Source organism: Vidua macroura, chromosome 1 (genome assembly GCF_024509145.1).
Source record: "Vidua macroura isolate BioBank_ID:100142 chromosome 1, ASM2450914v1, whole genome shotgun sequence".
Lineage (NCBI taxonomy): Eukaryota > Metazoa > Chordata > Aves > Passeriformes > Viduidae > Vidua > Vidua macroura.
The window spans coordinates 133,939,488-133,955,485 of record NC_071571.1 but is presented as its reverse complement, the minus strand read 5'-3'; the positions used below and the strand labels follow the sequence as shown (position 1 = coordinate 133,955,485).

At 49.2% G+C, this 15,998-nt stretch overlaps 1 protein-coding gene and 1 long non-coding RNA gene across 5 annotated transcripts; one reads left to right on the top strand and one right to left on the bottom strand.

Annotated features, from left to right (window-relative positions):
- Positions 1 to 757: 757 nt before the first annotated feature.
- On the bottom strand, positions 758 to 9,373 carry LOC128810658 (uncharacterized). Of its 2 annotated transcripts, none has more exons than XR_008438101.1 (4): positions 9,103 to 9,373; positions 2,493 to 2,687; positions 1,679 to 1,802; positions 758 to 1,131 (listed from the first exon to the last, which is right to left on the bottom strand). It is a non-coding gene; the product is annotated as an uncharacterized LOC128810658 (long non-coding RNA). The 2 variants fall into 2 exon arrangements; XR_008438100.1 differs by having other exon boundaries at positions 1,679 to 1,772.
- KLF10 (KLF transcription factor 10) lies at positions 8,715 to 13,961 on the top strand. 3 transcript variants are annotated; one of them, XM_053983688.1, is made up of 4 exons: positions 8,715 to 8,823; positions 10,340 to 10,579; positions 10,676 to 11,549; positions 12,466 to 13,961. In XM_053983688.1, exons 2-4 carry the CDS (start codon positions 10,349 to 10,351, stop codon positions 12,723 to 12,725), a joined length of 1,365 nt encoding a protein of 454 aa, XP_053839663.1. In that variant the 5' UTR covers positions 8,715 to 8,823; positions 10,340 to 10,348; the 3' UTR covers positions 12,726 to 13,961. The 3 variants fall into 3 exon arrangements, with proteins under 3 accessions (XP_053839663.1, XP_053839673.1, XP_053839681.1); XM_053983698.1 differs by lacking the exon at positions 8,715 to 8,823 and adding an exon at positions 9,706 to 9,790; XM_053983706.1 differs by lacking the exon at positions 8,715 to 8,823 and adding an exon at positions 9,739 to 9,817.
- The last annotated feature ends 2,037 nt before the right edge of the window (positions 13,962 to 15,998 follow it).

The window sequence follows — 15,998 nt, the reverse complement described above, 5'->3', positions numbered from 1 at the left end:
GGTTATCCCTCTGGGATATATAGCTGGGGTCAGCTATCCCAGCGCCTTGTGCTCCTCCAGCCTTCTCACTGGAGGGATGAGGTGAAAAGCTGAAAAGGCTTTGAGTCTGTATTAGTGCTGCTCAGTGATAATAAAAACGTTCCTCTGTTATCAATACTGTTTTCAGGACAAATCCCAAACATAGGCCCAAACCTGCTACTATGAAGAAAATTAATTCTACTGCAGCCAATGCCAGCACCTTCTCCACCCCTTATTCCATACCATTTATGTCATGCTCAGGTCCCACATGGTGTGGGGACCTGAGCATGACATTCTATGGTCTGGAATATCCCTTTGGCTAGTTTGGTTCAGTTGTCCTGGCTGTGCTCCCTCCAGGCTTCTGTGCAGCTCCTCACAGGCAGAGCGTGGGAAACTGAAAAGTCCTTGACTTGAGGGAAGCACTACTTAGCAACAACTAAAACATCAGCATGTTATCAATGTTATTCTCATACTCATACTCCATAACACAGCACTGTACCAGCTACTGGGAAGAAAATTAACTCTATACCAGCCAAAACCAGGACAATACCTATAGTGGGAGGTATGGAAATGCTGTTACCTATGTTAGGAGGAAAGGCAGTGTCCCTGCTGACTTTTATATTATAGTGCTATGTCCCATACCACCACCACCTCATTTCCTTCATACCTTTATGATGGTAATTTAGGATTTAGCCCATCAGATCATTTTAAAATGCAGCAACCTCTAGGTCACAGTGTAACAAGCAAATTCTGTTTTGGCAGGAAAAGGACACAAATGTGTTTCTAACACTTCCATTGGGAAAAACATTTATTTGATCATAGCAGGAACAGGTGGGTTTGTTAGCTACACAAGCTCATCCTACAACGTTTACAGGCTGTCTGCTTCTCATTTTATTGGCTGACAGTTCAGCTTCTAAGTATCTGATTTTGATAGCAGAAATTCAAATTGATCAGTTAAGTTTTTTACTGAATAGTAAAATCCACCATGACACTGAGAAAACTCGAAATATATTAAATATACCTTTCCAAGTGGTGGAATGCACAGACCTGTATGTTATCCTCTCAAGAAGAAAACATTCTCTGTTGTGTTTTCTGATATTTTTCAAGCTCTGTCTGCAAAAAAAAAACAATGTCACTTTGCCACATTCTTCCACAGATCTCAGGTATAGGTACCTATATTGCTGTGAAATTACAAACTCCATGTGACACAGCAGTGTTGCACTTCACTGGAGGTATCAACAAACCCACCAGCATTGCACAAGTGAAGAAAGATCACACAAGATACTAAACAAAAATAAACACATGGTCACACCATGGGAAGTGAAATAGGAAGCACTGAAGGAATCAACAAATCATTCCAATATTAATTCCTGATTGCCACTGGGTTCCCAGGATTTCTTGGGTCAAGACACTCAGTGAGTATGTGACTTGGCTGGTTTGAGCTGACCAGACACCTGTTTTGGTTGACCTTCCAAAAAGACAGATGGAAGCAGGGCTGTAGCTGTACAGGACCAACCATCCCACATAGTGTCCTCAGAAGAAACACAGCCACAGGACCCAAGGAAACTTCTTGTTGGCATACAACCTAATCCTGCACTGAAACAGCTGAGTGTAATCTTCTCACAATTTTTAGTATGTATCGAAGCAAACATTTACTTACCTGGGTTCTTTCTGTGCTGACTAAAATAGCCGTCTATCCTACAGTCTTATGTGAAACATGTACTCTTCAGAAGTAAAAAATACCCCTTGATGTCCTGTCATGAGAAGTGGAAAATGTCTCTTGCCTATTTGTTGGTAGAAATCAAAGAGTTTAGGATAAAGGAACAACTTAAAACACCTTCTTAATTTTGCATGCCAAAACCAAGATAAGGCACAGATAACAAAGCTGTTTTTCTTAAGTGAGGGGTGAAATTCAGGAGACTGTAGTTTCACCTGACTTAGCCTCAGCCCCTAGACCAGCTACAAAGCTGGCCAGTAAATTACTAGCTGTGTTCCCAATTCTCTTCTCTAATTTACTGCCCCAATCCTATGACAATTTAGCTTTTCAATCAGAAAAATAAGGTACTCTATCCCTTAAAGTGTTCACAGCCAGGCTGGATGGGGCTTTGAGCAACCTGGTCTAGTGGAAGGTGTCCCGGCCTGTGGCAGGGAAGTTGGAACCAGATGATCTTTAAGGTCCCTTTCAACTCAAACTATTCTATGACCTGCAAGTTGGACAAGTGGGTCTTTTTGAAATTTAAGCTTAAGTGTACAAGGCATACATAATAACCAACAAGTGCTTAACAGTCAAAATCCTAAACATTTTCCTAAAGAAATAAACATTTCCTCCTGGGTGGCATAAAACCACATCCCCAGCTTCTCTGGGAAACTGAATGGAAAATACTTATTGACAGTGATCCTTTAGCTGCTTCCAGTGCTGCCAGAGATCAACTTCACTGGAAACGGCTCACTTGTCAAAAAGAAGTTTCTCTCACCTGCCCTTTGGCTTCCACTAGGGATGTTTGAGGTTTCCCTGACCCCACGAGGCTCTCTCCTATGGCAGCAGTGCAAACATCAACACTGCCGACAGCCTCTGAAGCCTTCCACTGAGCAGGCACAGCAGGACTGGAACTGCAGTGACTCAGGCACAGCCACAAATGTTCCAGAGACAAAGGGCCACGAGCAACAATCTGTAAAATGCAGGTACACAGAAACCAGGGTGAGTATCACGTAGAGCTGGGGAGGAACATGGCATTGCCAGGCAAATAGGATTTGTTCCATCTGGCAATCAGATTGGTAAAGCAAAGTAAAACCCATAAACTGAAATCTTAATGACAAGTTCTGTTTTTCACTCAGTACTCCAATAAGCAATTGAAGAACCAGGATGAAGCAGATTTTTCTTACAGTTAGGATATGTGAGGAAAATGGGGCATGAAGAAGAAGGAAAAAGGAGACAAAAAAAGCACCAAGCTGTCTTGTTGCTGACTGTATGCTCCCTCTCCCAGTTATCTGATATATCAAGCTTGGCAATTGCTGTCATTAGCAGCAGAGATACTCTTCTAATTCAATAACTGAACAGGAGCAGTAGAAGGACAGGGAAAAAATAACAGCCCCACACTGTACAACCCTCTCATGCCCTGGACTTGCTGTCTACTGCCTCCGGCCCTCCTTCCACCCCCTCCCCGTTCTTCATTTGCTCCCTTCCTTCCGTCCTTCCTCTCATGTTCCCCAGCTGCCATTTCAGAGATGCCTTTCCCCGGCCACCCCCTCAGCCTCAGCTGCTTTCAGACACCCACTGCATCGTTCTGCATATGAAAATGAGCTGTCACATTTTCCAGCCTCTGAAGCAAGAGATTATTTTTGGGAGAGGTGGTTTTGACAGTTCTGCTCTGTAATTCAAAGGCAGAGCACAGAGCAGGGGGAGAAGATACAGCAGATGAACACACACACAGGGCTCCTGACTGTGCATCTAGAAGGGACTGGAGGTCTCTGGGGGGACACAAAGCTCCTGTGGACTGTGGGAGTCAAGGAACAGATATGTCTTCTCACTTCTGAGCACTGTTCTTTCCTGAGCCAAGGCCAGCTGCTACCAACACAGCTACAGGACATGCCACTGAGATGACAGTCAAGCCTGCTTGTGGAGGACAGGCACAGCAAACCCCCTCTCTACCTTCTCACGAAGTCCTTCACCCCGCCTGCATCCCAATCCCCCACACCACCAGGCAGTCTCTTTTTCAGAGCCCATACGCCCTGCTAAACCCAGAACTCATCCGAAGATCTGGCCTAAAGGAGGGGAAGTGTAACAGGTTTTTGATCTACCAGTCCAACCCCAGTCTTTCTGTATATTTTGACTGCAGCTGGTCAGTGCACAAAACTTGCAGGGCTCTGCACTTGGATGGCAGCAGCAGCAGACAAGCATTGACATGGTGGGAACAAAGCCCAAGGGTGAGAAGAGACTCACACAGGAGAATGAGCAAGAGGCTTCCTGAGTCAGGAGACAAGCAGACTGAAGAGAGGCGTGGCTGCAGAGGGCTGATCTGGAAATTAAAGTTGAATCAAACTGGTTTGAAGAAGCAAAGAGGGCAGTTGGGGAGGCAAGGCTGGAAACATCAGTGGCTGGAGGTGTCAGTGGAGGAGGAATACCTTAGGGAGGATCCAGAAATGGAGGAAGCAGCAGGATCTGAATGGCCTATGCATGATGCAGACCAGGCTCTGGCAAGTGCAGGTTACTGGGAATGGCCACAGGGAGAGACTTTCATGGAGCAAAAGCAGTATGGAAATCATGGAAAGGAAGGTGCATTGAGATGTATTAAGAAACACGGTGTGTGCCGGGGCACATGAGATTGGCAGCTGGGACAGGCAAGCCGAGAGGACCTGTGGAGAACCACTGCTGAAAGGGGTGCCAAGGGCAGCAAGGGTGATCCTGCAGCACCCACAGCAACAAAGAGCTGAAATGGCTTACTGGGAAGCCAAGAGGAGGATGGGCAAGGAGGTAAAGCAAGGACAGGGGAGAGAGAATTAAGAGTGGGAAGAGAACAAAACAGAACAGACCACCTGAAGCATGAGCTGCCATGCAAGTCAGCCCTTTATTTTCTCATAGTCACACCATAGCAAAGTCAAGAAGTACCTGTCAGTGTTGGATCATAACTTACTTCACGTCACATAAATGAAGAGATATGGCCAAAACTCCAAAGATGAAAGTCACCCTTATGACAAATCGGAAATGCACATGATCAAGCTTAAACATCACTGTGCTAATTTCACCTTTCCATTTTATATGAAAGTAATTGCATTCCCTCCAAAGAACACTTGACTTATAGAAGATTACTGTGGAATCACTGTAACTTCTTCCAACAGTCCAGCACACACCTTCAACACGTTGCCATAGCAAGCAAACTAAAAATGGCGACAGTATTATAATGTTACAGATATTCTGTTCATGTTGGAAACTGGATTTTTAACAATAAAGTTCTTACTGTATCAGTGAAATATTTGTATATATGCATTACATAAAAGTAAGAGTGAAAAAGTGACCATTTTCTGCTGAATGTACAGAGAAACTATTAGTTTTGTGGGTGAATTCATCATATTGGCTGGTGCAACTTTTACAGATTTAGTTTTAGTGGCAATAATTTGTTTCAAATGAGATTTCAGAATGTTTTAAATAAAACCACTTAAAATCACAAAAACTATGACAGAACTTGCCATAAACAGCAAACACAGAATTTCACCAAGATCTATTGAGTATTTGCTCCACAACCTTTATTTCAGCCAGGGCAGATACACTTGAGGCAGGCGCTCTCTCCCCAGCTGCACCTTGGGTGACAGTAGCACCTTCTGGCAAAGGACAGCATGTTCTGGGAGCCAAGCAACCATTTTATCAACATTTTTTTCCCTGTTGATTTCAGTGTGAAACACACAGTAAACACACTTTCTCATTTCTCCACCCAGAGACGTGGGATCCAATGGAGTAATTTGTAAACAACTGTTTGCTACTGGTAGTGAAAGGAGTTTGGATCATCCTGAAATGAATTCTCTTTTGGGAATTCCCTCTAGATAAGGCAGTCAAGCCAATCTGTTTCCCTGCAGTGCCTGCAGGGATCTTATAAAATCTGTCAGAAAGTCAGGCAGATACTCAGGCTGCAGAACCAAAACAGAAGATGGGAGATGGAGCTTTCTCTCTATGGCATGTTTTCCTACAGGTGCCAGTTGTGGCAGCTGTAGGAGCACAGAGAAAGGGATCCTGGTGCAGCCTGGTGCAAGGGGCATAGTAGGACAGCACATCCCATCAGATGGGGTACTGAGAAGCCAAATAACAGACATTCCATCTGTATAATGTATTAGTCGAAATACTGGAATTAAAGCAATATTAAAAAAAAAAAAGTCTTCCTGGGAATAAAATTACCACTCTTTTGTCAATACATGTCTGTGAAATTATTAAGTGTTACTTTAAATTACATACATCTGTGGTCATGTTTTGCAATATTTATATCCTTTATCTTCAGGCTGAAGAAACTGCTCATTTCTTGCAGGTTGGTTTGTTTTTCTTGTTGGTTTTTTTTTGTTTTTGGTTTTTTTTTTTTGTTTGTTTGTTTTGGTTTTTTGGGGGTTTTTTGGGGTTTTTTTGGTTTTTTTTGGTTTTTTTGTTTTTTGTTTTTTTTTTTTTTTTTCTCTTTCAGGCATAACTAAACTCTCTGGGAGAGGTGTTTCTTGTTTCCTTGCTTTCCAGCAAGTTTCAGGAACACATCACTTGCTGCCAGACCCCTTCTGCCAATTGGGATTGGCTGACATAGGGAAGAACTAAGAATGAAAGAATAGGACCATGACACCATTGAAAAGGGGAAGGACAGGAAGAATGACATAATCACAGAACAATTAGGTTTGAAAAGGTATCTGAGACCTTTGAACACCACCATGCCAACTGGACCATGGCACTGCACGCCACTTCCAGTCTTTCCTTAAACACCCCCAGGCACGATGACTCCAGGACCTCCCTGGGCAGCCCACTCCAGTGCCTAATCACCCTTTATGTAAAGAAATTCCCCCTAATGTTTGACCTAAACTGCCCCTAAGACAGCTTGAGTCTCTTCTCATCCTGTTGCTTGCTGCCTGGGAAAAGAGCTCAACCTCCACCTGGCTACAACCTCTCATCAGGGAGTTACAGAGTGATAAGGTCACCCCTGAGCCTCCTTTTCTCCAGGCTAAACACCCCAAGTTCCCTCAGCTGGTCCTCACAAGACTGGTGCTCCAGACCGCATAGCAGCTCAGTTGTTCTTCTTTGGACTCTCTCTGGCACCTCCATGTCCTTCTTGAATTGAGGGGCCTTGAACTGGACACAGCACTCAAGGTGTGGCCTCACCAGTGCTGAGTACATGGGGAGGGTCACTGCCCTGGTCCTGCTGGCCACACTATTGCTGATACAGGCCAGGATGCCATTGGCCTTCTTGGCCACCTGGGCACACACTGGATGATGCTCAGTAGCTGTTGAGCAGCACCCCCAGGTCCTTTTCTTCTGAGCAGCTTTCCAGACACTCTACCCACAGCAGGTAGTATTGCATGGGGTTATATGGACAAAGTGTAGGACTGAGCAATTCTCCTTATTGAACCTCCTACCACTGGCTTTGGGCCATTGATCCACCTGGTCCAGATTCCTCTGCAGAGAATTCCTATCCCACAGCAGACCAACACTCGCACCCAACTTGGTGCCATCCACAAATTTACTGGATCCCCTCATCCAGATCTCAACGAAGATATGAAACAGGACTGACCCCCAACACTCATCCCTGGGGGACACCACTGGTGACTAGATGCCATTCACCACCACTCTCTGGGCCAGGCCATCCAGCCAGTTTTCAACCCAGTGAAGAGAGTTTGCCTCTCCACGCCACAGGCTGCCAGCTTTTTCAGGAGTATGCTATAGGACACAGAGTCAAAAGCTTTCCTGAAGCCCAGGTAGACTACTACATCCACAACCTTCCCCTCATCTACTAGGCATGAGCTCAATCCAGTCCCATGGACTTGTAAGCATCTAAGTGGCACAGCAGGTCACTAACTGCTTCCTCCTGGATTACAGGGTGTCCATTCTACTCCCTGTCTACCAGCTCAGGAGGCCCATTGTCCTGAGGATAACTGGTCTTACCGTGGAAGACTAAGGCAAAGAAGGTGTTAGGAAAAAAAAAAAAAAGGAAAATGCTCTGACCAAAGACCAAAGACGCTGGACTGCTTGGGGAGGAGAAGGAGGAGGGAAAATCTCTTAAGTGAGGTTGAATAAGCAGGAGGAAAGAAACTGAACCATAACGAAGCATCAATAGCATTTCTAGAGCGCAAGACCAGTCACAGCTGCAGCCTGGCCTGGATCTGGCTTCTCAGGTCCTAACACACACAGCCACTCTTTCAACTTTCATTAAACTTTCTGACGGGAAAAAGAGCCCGCCTTAAACCCTGCATGGAGCAGACCGGATCACACGGCTCTCGCCCCCCTGGCGCGCCGCAGCCTGCGGGGTAACGCGATTAGCAGTGACCCAGCTAAGCCGCAGCTGCTCCCGAGCCGGCCGGGCGGAGCAGCCGGCGAGCGGGCGAGGCAGCCGCGGAGAGACACGGCCGAGCCCCGCGGGGCCGACCTGCCTGGGGTCTCCTCAGACTGCGGTCTCGCTCGGATCTCCCGCCAACAGCAGCGCCCTGGGTTGACACGGACAGAGCCGGGCGTCCCGATGCAGACTGGGGTGGTCCCGACGCGTGGCAGCGACCTCCCCCACCCCGAGGGGGCTGCCAGCACACGGCAGCGGGTCCCCCGGGCACGCCCAGCCACGGGGATGGGCCAGAAAGGCCCGAGGAGGTCGGAACGACCGCGCCGCTCTCTCCGTCTCCCCGCGCCCGCGGCCCCGCTTCACCTCAGCCCGGCGGGGAGCGGGGGCCGCACTGGGGAGGCTGCTCCCTCCCCCGCCGCCGTGTGACCTCATGCAGGAGGAAGCGCCGAGCCGCCCCCGCCGCTCCCACACGGATGCCGGGGAGGGAAGGGAAGGGAAGGGAAGGGCACGGCGGGGGGGGGCGGGGGCGGCCGCCCTGACTCAGCCGCCGGCGGGGACACGCCGCGCTGACACTCCGGCCACGCCGCCGCGCGGCCGCCGATCACGCGCGGCCGCCGGGCGCCCATTGGCCGCCGCCCCACACACCTTTGCCCGCGATTGGCCGGCGGGCGGCCGGGGGCCCCGCCCACCCCCCCGCGCGCGGGCCCGGGGGCGCCGACGCCCGAGTGGGGAGCGGCGAACAAAAAGAGGAAAACCGGGAGAGCGGCGGCGGCACCTCGGGGCGGAATCGGCTCCTCCGGTGAGCTGAACCGGGCATCCCGGGGGGTCGGGGCGGCTGGGACGGAGGGAGTCCTCGGGGGTGGTGCGGCATGGGGATCCCCAGGGCACGCGCGGGGGCGACCCACGATAGGAAGGACCGCGGGCGAGAGGTCGGGCTGGGGTGGCGGCTGAAGGGGTTGAGTCGCGGCGGAGGACTGGAGCTGCTGTGGTGGGCTGTAGGAGCGCCACCCGCATGGAGAGCCCTCCGCGGGGCAAGCCGGCGAGGGAAGCCGCGGGAGGGAGAGAAGCCGCCGAGAACCTGTTGGCAGCGCCGGTCCGGCGCCGTGCAGTGTCTTGTGCCTGCGTTCCCGACCGGGTGCGGGCGCTGGCCTCAGCGGCTGCATGTACCAGGTGGCAGCGATGAGGGAGGAGGAGAAAGCCGGGGGGATCCCGGCGCCACGCGGGGTGGGCGGCGCGGCGGCAGGGAAGCGGAACGGCACTGCGGGAAGAGCCGGCCGTCGCCCCCGTAACCCGCTTCGCAGGGTCGCCGCTTCGCTTCCCTTCCCCCGCGGCGGGAGGCGTCGGGTGTGGTGGTGCTGACCCCCGCCCGGCCCCCGCCCGCTGTGACGGCTCCTCCCGCCCGGGCTCCTTCCCCCGCCCCCCCTCCCTCACAGCCGGCCGCCGCCGCGCGCCAGAGGCGGGGGCGCCGCGCGGGGGAACTGGGGGAAAGGTCGGCGCGCGGCGGCGCCCGATCACGCTTTGTTCAGGTGCCCCGCCCCGGCCCGCGCCCTGCTCAGTGCGGGCCAATGGGCGCCCGGCGCGGCTCCGAGGGAACCAATAAGGGAGGGCGGGGGCGGCGCGCGCGGGGGCGGCCGGCGGGGTGCGCTGAGGTGACGGTGGCGCGCGCCCAACAGCCGGGGGCGGGGCCGCGCCTGGGCCCCGCCCACAGCGCTGCGTGAGGGCCGGGCAGGGACACACGGAGCGTGGGGGTGCATACGTGTGGATATGTACGTATGTCTCGGTTCTCCAAGCAGGTGATTTCCCTTGCACATACGTGTGTGTGAGAGATCCTTTGAGTATTTTATAGAACATTTTTTGTTGCTAATACCTTTCGAAGAAAATGTGAATCAGCCCCAGTGTGGCCAAAATAAGCACAATCCTGAGGGCTGTGTGCTTCCAAAGCAAAAATAGAAGGAGGGTGGGATGGTGGAGGAAGCTTTGATTTACTTTTTTGGGGGGGTGTGAAGATTTTTCTTAAGTTCTCAGACACAGCTCTTGTAGTGTGGAATAACTTTAACATACTTAACATCCAGAGTAGTTCTTTTGTCTCAAGTAATTATATAATTTTCATCTGATGGCCAGATTTCATCGCTAACAACTTCATAAAAATATTACATAAATAAGAAAGTAGGCAGGAAAATACAGGTACATTAAGTGTATTTATCTTGCACAGGTTGCCTTGCTTGTTTTTAGCAATGCCTTCTTACAAGCAACTGCAAAATACTCAAACTTAGCATCAGGTTTAAAGTTTCTTTTTTTTTCTCTAACCAAAACAGGAGTGAGAAATGGAGATGATGACTGAAAAACAGAGAGATATGAGGTATTTCTGGAACAATACCCCTGAAAAAAGTGATTATGAGGCCGTAGAAGCCCTTATTTCTATGAGTTGCAACTGGAAATCAGACCTCAAGAAACATGGAGAAATGAGACCCATAACTCCTGCATCTGACATGTCAGAAGAAAGCGATGAGGCTTTGCTTCCTGGAGCAGCGGACTTTAATGCAATACCAGCATTTGTAAGTTTTCCAGTTTGTGTGTGTGTGCTTGTTTTTAACAATGTGGTGATGTCCTGCTGGCATCCCCCCCTTACTGTGTCTCTCTCTCCTGCGCAGTGCCTGACCCCTCCCTACAGCCCTTCCGACTTGGAGATGTCGCAGGTGATCCATCCGCTCGGCAAGGCGCTGCCCGAGGCTGCCAAGCCTCCTCTGGCCACACCTCGGAGAGAAGGAGAGAGGTCTCCAGCAGCCAGGCCTCTGAAGGCTCGAGTGACAAGTGTTATCCGCCACACGGCTGATGCCCAGCTCTGTGATCACAAAACCTGCCCTGTGAGAACAGCCAGTGTGCTCAAATACCAGGACAGTGCTTGGAGGGAAACAAACAGGAAACAGAATGCCAGCGAAGAGCACTCCGTGTGCTCTGCCGCGGCACCGAGTGGAGCCAGTGCTGAGACCAGCGAACTGTCAGTGGCAGAAGGAAGAATTGCAGAACCAGCTGTTGGTCCCGTGCCCTTGACAAAGCCCTCGGTGAGGAAGGAGTCTGTCCCTGAACCAGCCGAGCAGCCAGCGGTGGCAGCACCGCTGTCCCCTGCCCAAGGCAGCGGAGCTCCCCCTGTGCCAGTGATTTGCCAGATGGTCCCACTGCCCGCAAACAACAATGTTGTGACAGCTGTGGTGCCCAACACTGCGCCGAGCCAGCAGCCGGCTCTCTGTCAGCCCATGGTCTTCATGGGCACCCAGGTTCCCAAAGGTGCTGTCATGTTTGTTGTGCCCCAGCCAGTTGTCCAGGGCTCAAAGGCTCCCATTGTTAGTCCAAATGGCACGAGACTGTCTCCCATTGCCCCCGCTCCTGGCTTTGTACCTTCTACAGCAAAAGCCACTCCTCAGGCTGATTCTTCAAGAATAAGAAGTCACATTTGCGGCTACCCAGGATGTGGGAAAACGTACTTCAAGAGCTCCCATTTGAAGGCTCATGTCAGAACACACACAGGTTGGTTACTGCTGCTGCATGTTAAAATCTAATGTAGAAAACTGTGGTTGTATATACAGCTTGTTACATTTTTAACGATTACTGGATCTGTTTATTGAACAAACTGTGGGCCAGCAATGAAATATGTTTTTTGCCAGCATGCATTATAATGCTGCCTAATCTCTGACGGGAAGTCTCCCCGAGGGGAAGTTGACTCAGCACTGTTTGTGCTGGACTCGCTGCGTGTCAGAAGGTGTTCAGTAATGCATCTGTAGAAGCAAGGCCTTGCCCAACATGGAGCATGCTTTCCAGAGTTAAAGAATCCTTATTAGGCTTCTCCTCAGGAATGCCTTTGCCAGAAGTGGGTAAAACTTGGAGATTGTTTTATGAGAGGATGTGAGAATCCACTCCAAACTATTCCTGTCTTGGTTATTCTAGAGTAACTTCTCCAGCCTCAGCCCTTAACTGCAGTAGCAGAAAGAGTTCCATGTATTTTCACACAGGCTCACAGTGCACTACTGGAGCTCGGTTACATAAAACATCATTGCAGGCTGCGCTTCAGAGGGGAGTTTTGGGCATGCTGAGTCATCATTATCCGCAGTTTACATGGAGTGTTAAAATTGGCTGTCTTGAGATGTGAAGAGCATTTCAAACTATTTGGTTCTGGAGAGTTTTTGACCTTTAACCCTTTTAACCCTTTTTAATCCTTTAACCCTTACGCATACTACTTAGCCTTAGAGATAGTGAGTCTGCATGTTTAAATACTATATTAAATATAAACAATTTTCCACATTTTGTGTGTATAATGCTTACATAAGGCTAAGCTGCCTTAATAGAAACTTTCCTGACAATTAAGTGAAATCCTGCCAGTTAAGGCAGTGGTGTTTATTGCTCAGTACTCACTGGGCTTTTCCCTTTGTAATTTTTTCCTTTCTAGGAGAAAAGCCATTCAGTTGCAGTTGGAAAGGCTGTGAGAGGAGGTTTGCACGGTCTGATGAACTGTCTCGGCACCGCAGGACGCACACCGGGGAGAAGAAGTTTGCCTGCCCGATGTGCGAGCGGCGGTTCATGCGGAGCGACCACCTCACGAAGCACGCGCGTCGCCACTTATCAGCAAAGAAATTACCGAACTGGCAAATGGAAGTGAGCAAGCTCAGTGATGTTGCCGTGCCACCAACGTCTGCGACCACCCAGTGAAAGGACTTGTTCTGAAGACAGTGGAATTAACTGTTGTTGCTGGGATAGGCTGGCTGGAAAATGCTTTTTCTCCCAGTCTGTGTTTCTCCCGCACTGGCTGCTAACAGCAGTACAGAGAGGCAAAGGCAGCCTGCACTCAGTCACAAAAAATGTTGCTGGAAGAACCAGTGGCTGACTGGAATAGCGGGTGTCTTTTGCACTGGTGAGGAGAGAAAGAAGGGGAAGGCTCTAGAGCAGAGCAGCCACATTGTGCCAGTTTTGAATTTTGCAAATCACTTCTGTATGCTCTAGATCTAGTGCCATGCAAGTATTTCTGAGGGTTTGCTGCTCATGCCTGAGACCAACTCCAGTTTTAGCTGTCAGTTGTCCATCTTCAGTAGGCGCAGACAAGGACAGCGGCAATGTACAGGCACAGGCTTGAAAGCCCAGAACCCACCCGCGTAAGATAATCTAAATCTGTTTTGCTATTTCTGCCATCTTTGCTTGGTAGGAGTCTTTTTCTCCTAACCGTTCTCCAGCCCCATCATAATCGATGATTTCGTGCCAGACTCCTGGAGATTTTAGACATCTTCTGCATGGGGTGGTTAACACACACAGCTTTACACTGCTGTGTCCAAAGGGGCTTGGGATGGGCATGCAGGGGCAATGCATGGGCAGCCAAAGGGCAGGAACGTTTCTGAATCCTTATTAGCTTTGTAATGTTTTCTCAGCTGCTTTGGCAAGCTTTGTGATTGTTACAGCTGGTTATACCCGGGCATCGCATGATGCTTCTGCTTTTGTGTTGCTTATGGTTTCCTTTCCACCTTCTCACTGTGCTTGTCATGAGCGGATAATGGGGCACCTTGAAGACAAACTTGGTAACCGTAAACTACTCTGGTTGATTAAAGAAGAAAACCAAGAATCTTAGGCTTCTTGATTGTGTTACTCTTTGAAAAGTGGTTCATGCTAAAATTGAAATTGATATATTATATATTGTATTAAATTAGAAAGTTGTGATTCAAAGAGGAAAACAAGGCAGCAAAGACACCAGCCTAGAATTTAAACCAGCTTTTGTGACAATGCACCAATTTTCACTATTTGTATTTTATCATATTATGTTGAGGACACATATCAGAAAGTGAATGGTTTGATAATAGTGTATTAGATCTGCTTTTTGTGACTACTTTAAAGATTTGCACATTTCTTACGTTGTACTTTATACTTTGTTTACAATAAACCAATTTTCTTTAATATCAACCTCTTTTTTTTTTTTTAAATTCATAGTGGAACTTTTATCCATTTGCAAGGAAAATAACCTCAAAATAAAGTTGTCCTGACCAACAGAACACTCTCTCTTAATTTTTAATATTTTTAAAGCGCTATAAAGCCCACAGGAATGGAATTGCAAGTCTGTGCTTACTACTCTGCATCTCTGTTTTGGGTTTTTTGTCCCAGCTTTTCATCCCCCTGCCTTTCTTCAGTATCCAAAGCTAATCATGCCTATGTGGGCCATTATGACTCCGGTGAAAAGTATTTCCTTTATGTTGGTGATTGCACTGCCTTCCCCAGGAAGGAACCTGGTTGTGTTCCTGATGGCCTGGCTGTCGGGCAGAGGTGGTGGCTGCTACCCAACAGTGTGGGATCCGGGTCCCTTGTGGCCCTCCCCAGGGCCAGTGGGCATGTGGTGCTGGCACCGAGATGGGCTCCAGGCTGGGTGTTTGCCTGCCCAATTAAAGGTGTCGCTGCAGGAGTCCCCTCTGCAGGAGGAGAGCAGGGAACTGGGGTTCTCTCATCTCAGGGCAGAGGCTGGGCAGTCTGGCTTCTCTGTCTGCTGCCCCTGCGTGCCAGCAATGGCCGTTGGCACTGCTCACGTGGGCTCCTCTGCATCCTGCTCGGATCCCCGCATGCAGGGATCCCCAGATTTCACAATCGCATGGATGCTGACTCAGTGCCCTTCCCTGCTGTGGGTTTGGGGCAGAGGCACTCCTTAGCTTATCCTGTGTGACACAGGGCCCTGCGTAGGGGGCATCTGAGTCATTGCCCTTCTTGTTCCAGGTGCGATATGCCATCATAGCCCAGTGCAAAAGAGAGGCTCCTTCCCCAGAAATGTGAGATGTGAGTCCCATTCCACCACCTTGCTTCACGGTATTTCTCATTTCATGGCCATGAGATAAAATAAAATAAGAGACAGCTCTGGGTCTGAGACCTTTCCACATTTGCAAGTAGCCAGTGGACTAGGAATTAAGTCCTCTCACCAGCTCTGCCTGGCACGCTGATCCTTGAATGCCATTTTCTGCTGCAGCCCTGCAGAAGAAGAGCATAAAGAACGTGCCACCTCCCCACTGCTATTTTGCCCATGCAATGGCCCTGTCCCTCTCCTCAGCAGTGCATGCAGTGGCTTTGAAGCCCCTCTCTCTAAGCATGGAGCTGAACTTAAATGTGACTTTCCAGGCAAGCACTCTCAGGCTGCCATGCAATAAGAGAGGAAGAAAGTGGGTTTCCATGCTGTGATCTCGGCTGCCTGTGCTTTCTGAAGTAAAAGCAGCTGCTGGTGCTTTTTGAGTAGCAACGCACTCTGGAGGTATGCAGGGGCTGTGCCCTGGGACCACCCACTGGCTGCACTGCTGGGAGGCTGCTGAGGGAAGCTTGTTTCTGGCATGCTGTGAACTAAATAAAATACAGCTTCTCCCTCTAAATACAGAACTTAACAGCAAGAAGTGCACTTCTGGCTGGTTCTAGCTGAAGACAGAGTCATAGTTGTGAATTTACCTCATGCCATTTTTAAAGCTTAACCGTGAAAGCCAGCTGGAAATTATGTCAGCTATTTTGTGGTTTAATCCAAGGCTAACCTGAAAAATGTAGTTGAAAGGGCATTATTTTCAATGCTAACTTTATTGTGCAATCAAATTTGGTTGCATAGTAGGAAGATTGATTTTTATGAATTTTCTACAAATTGCTGTAAATAATTAGAACTTCCTTATTCCTGTATGTAAAACAAAGGCACACCTCGTATTTTTTCCTCCTGTTTGGGTTTAGTGATGAAGCCAAACAGAAATGCAAACCAAGACGCTCTGAGCAACGCCCACAATTAGTACTTGGATGCCAACACTGGCTGGCGCTGGCTGTGGAAGGGCTTGCCAGGGTGTCATTTGCTGTGCCACACCTGGCTCTGGGGAGTTAATCCAAAGGGATCCAAGAGATAGCATAGATTCTTGGTAGAAGATTTTGGAAGTATCTATAAACCCTCCAGCTTGCTGCTTAGCACTGCACTCTGAAGTGATGGACACACACATA

What these genes read in the sequence shown, in the direction of transcription:
- KLF10 (XM_053983688.1), top strand. Translation starts at nt 10,349, where the DNA reads ATGGAGATGATGACTGAAAAACAGAGAGATATGAGGTATTTCTGGAAC. An exon ending in TTAATGCAATACCAGCATTT is followed by an intron (nt 10,580 to 10,675) that starts GTAAGTTTTCCA and finishes TCTCCTGCGCAG; the next exon opens with TGCCTGACCCCTCCCTACAG. An exon ending in TCATGTCAGAACACACACAG is followed by an intron (nt 11,550 to 12,465) that starts GTTGGTTACTGC and finishes TTTCCTTTCTAG; the next exon opens with GAGAAAAGCCATTCAGTTGC.